At 44.7% G+C, this 2,500-nt stretch overlaps 1 protein-coding gene across 1 annotated transcript in view; it reads left to right on the top strand.

The window, feature by feature from the left end:
• aldoab (aldolase a, fructose-bisphosphate, b) overlaps positions 1–662 on the top strand; it is a 9,652-nt gene extending 8,990 nt beyond the window's left edge. The window contains exon 9 of the mRNA XM_042086552.1: positions 193–662. Coding sequence (XP_041942486.1) covers positions 193–285 — 93 coding nt within the window. The 3' untranslated portion in view covers positions 286–662. The remainder of the gene's footprint in view (positions 1–192) is intronic.
• The last annotated feature ends 1,838 nt before the right edge of the window (positions 663–2,500 follow it).

Below are 2,500 nucleotides of genomic sequence, written 5' to 3'. Positions count from 1 at the left end.
AACCCGACTGTTGTAGGCTTGCCTACCACTCTCTGCAGTACCTTGCCTACCATTCTTGCCTACCACTCTAGTTGTAAACAAACGGTCACATGACATTATGACGTAGGTGCAAAACCTTAATAAGCACAGAAACATGCCTACTAATGCGTTTTCTCATTGTGATGACGCCCTTTGTGATGTCACCATCTCCAGGCCAACAGCAAGGCTTCCATTGGCAAGTACGAGGGAGGTGGAGCAGGTGCCGCTGCCGGCGAGTCCCTCTTCGTGGAAAACCACGCCTACTAGAGTGGGCAAACCCTTCACTACACCCCCAACCCCCCCGCCCCTCGCAACCAAGACCACACACCAGAAGGTTCCAGATATGTGTGAAAATACCGTCGTCCCTTCTTGGTGGTCAAGTCACGGCCCTCTTGCCTTGGCATGAGAGTGAGAGAGACCCGTAGACCACCTGCCTGGTCTCGCGTCTCGTCTCCCTGAGGATCCGGATTACATCTGCCTCCATTCCCTGTCACGACGCTCCTGCGTTCCTGATCCTGTCAAAAATCCCTTCAACTGTTCCTTATTTTTCTTAACAATACATTTTTTGTTTTGTTTTCGTAGGAGAGTACCTCTGTGGTTTATTGTTCATAAATAGACCGTGGAATAAAGTACCTTTCTTCCAATATGTGCTTCTGTGTCTTGTGTTCTGTAGGTGCAGAAGGTAAAATCATACCCACTTGATATACTTGATATACATTTATTTATTTTATTGTGACATTTTGTCACTGACGCATAGTTGGAAATACTCACCTCAGTGGTAAATGTGTAGCCTGGCGAGCCAGACCCACATTAAAATGTAGGGTCTGGGCACTCACCGTTCGCAGTGCTCAGTCCGAGGGGCGGGATAATCAGTTGTCTTTCAAATTCCCTCTGCACGCAATAGGACAGCGGCAGCGCTATGAGTTCCATGCGTTTCCCACCAGCGGAGCTAGTTGGCTAGTTCAAACGTTTGCCAACTTAATAAAAGCTTAACTCGTGTCACACTGTTCACCAGCAGCAACATCCATCTTATTTGTTTTCAAGTAGCAGGGAATTCAAGTCAAACCGTTGCAACTCTGCCATCAATCATTATGTTAAGCCCACCACGATTTCATTGGCCTGATTGAGTTTCGATTTCTGGAGCTCACAAGCCAACGGAGAGTTGCTAGACTAGCCCTGGCTGCCACTAGGGGCGCGTCTAGATTTCTAGGCTAGTAAATGTGGTCAATGACCTCTGATGCTATGACATGGGTTGGGCAAAAATGTATTTTCAAATAAAATATCAAATACCCTAATTTTAAGTATCAAAATAAACTGCAAAATACAGTAGCCAATGCCACATATCAAAATAAAATACTGTATTTTAAAAATATTAAAAAATACTCTTCAAAGGGAGAATGACATCACAAACCTTACATATCTGTCTATTTAATCTATTCCTTCATCACTACACTGACTGTGTTGATAAAGTGGACAGTGTTTGAGAGCAACAGCTTTTCTCTCTCTACGAGACATGCCATTGATCTGCACACAGTCAACAGATCAACTATGCTGACCTGCCTACTGTATCAGAGATGTACTCAAGAAGTCACAACTGAACTTGTCAAGTGGTACAATTTAACCACCAATCTTACTGAGTGCCACAGGGTTTAAAGCAACCCAATGCAGTTCTATTACCCAGTGCAGCTCTATTACCTTAAAATAACGGCTTCAAACCCATGGTACACTAACATATAATATGAAGAATGAAGTCTGGCATCGTCAGTACATGCCCAGAATGAAACTGCACTGTGTAAAGCTATTTAAAAGCTAAATCTGGACGTTCTTAGATTATTTTTTAACTAACTGGGAACTGTGTAAGCGCTAAATGGGGTTATGTTGATGCCAAGGGCGCAAATAGGGGTGATGCACAATCGTTGTTGCAGGGGAACCACATACTGGGCTCCATGTGTTCTGATGTATAAAGTGGATCAAAAAACCCAGTGGAAACTAGATGGCAGAAGTGTGTAGGCCAAACGGTCCACCATTTTCTACTTCGCCACCTACAGATGTTTGACAGGTATGATATTTCGAAACGCCATGTTATTTCCCATAGACATTCGACGCCCGGAAGTTGGGTGGACATGGCTGTTTTGGAGGCGGGACTTATTCCGGAGAGGTTTATTAGACATTCGCTGGCATGACACGGAAAAGCGCATTTTGATATTCTCAGTTACCGCGACAGGCAGTCATTTATCCCCCTGCAGGCTGCAGCCTGTTTGTACATACCTCACCATGTTTTTACGCGCACGTTGCTACAATAGCCTACAAATACGCCTGAAGTGGGCGCAAAAGCATTAGTACATCTGGCCGTCAGTGTGTGGGTTGCTCTGAATGGGGAAGTAGGCTGGTTGTCTAGGTATGAATGCAAACATCCCTATGTCTCCATCTCTCCCTCTCTTTAGTAATAACAACAGTTTGTCAACTTTGACCCCAACTTGGC

Source organism: Alosa sapidissima, chromosome 3, assembly GCF_018492685.1.
Source record: "Alosa sapidissima isolate fAloSap1 chromosome 3, fAloSap1.pri, whole genome shotgun sequence".
NCBI classification, from domain to species: Eukaryota; Metazoa; Chordata; class Actinopteri; order Clupeiformes; family Clupeidae; genus Alosa; species Alosa sapidissima.
This window is presented reverse-complemented; position numbering and strand designations above follow the sequence as displayed.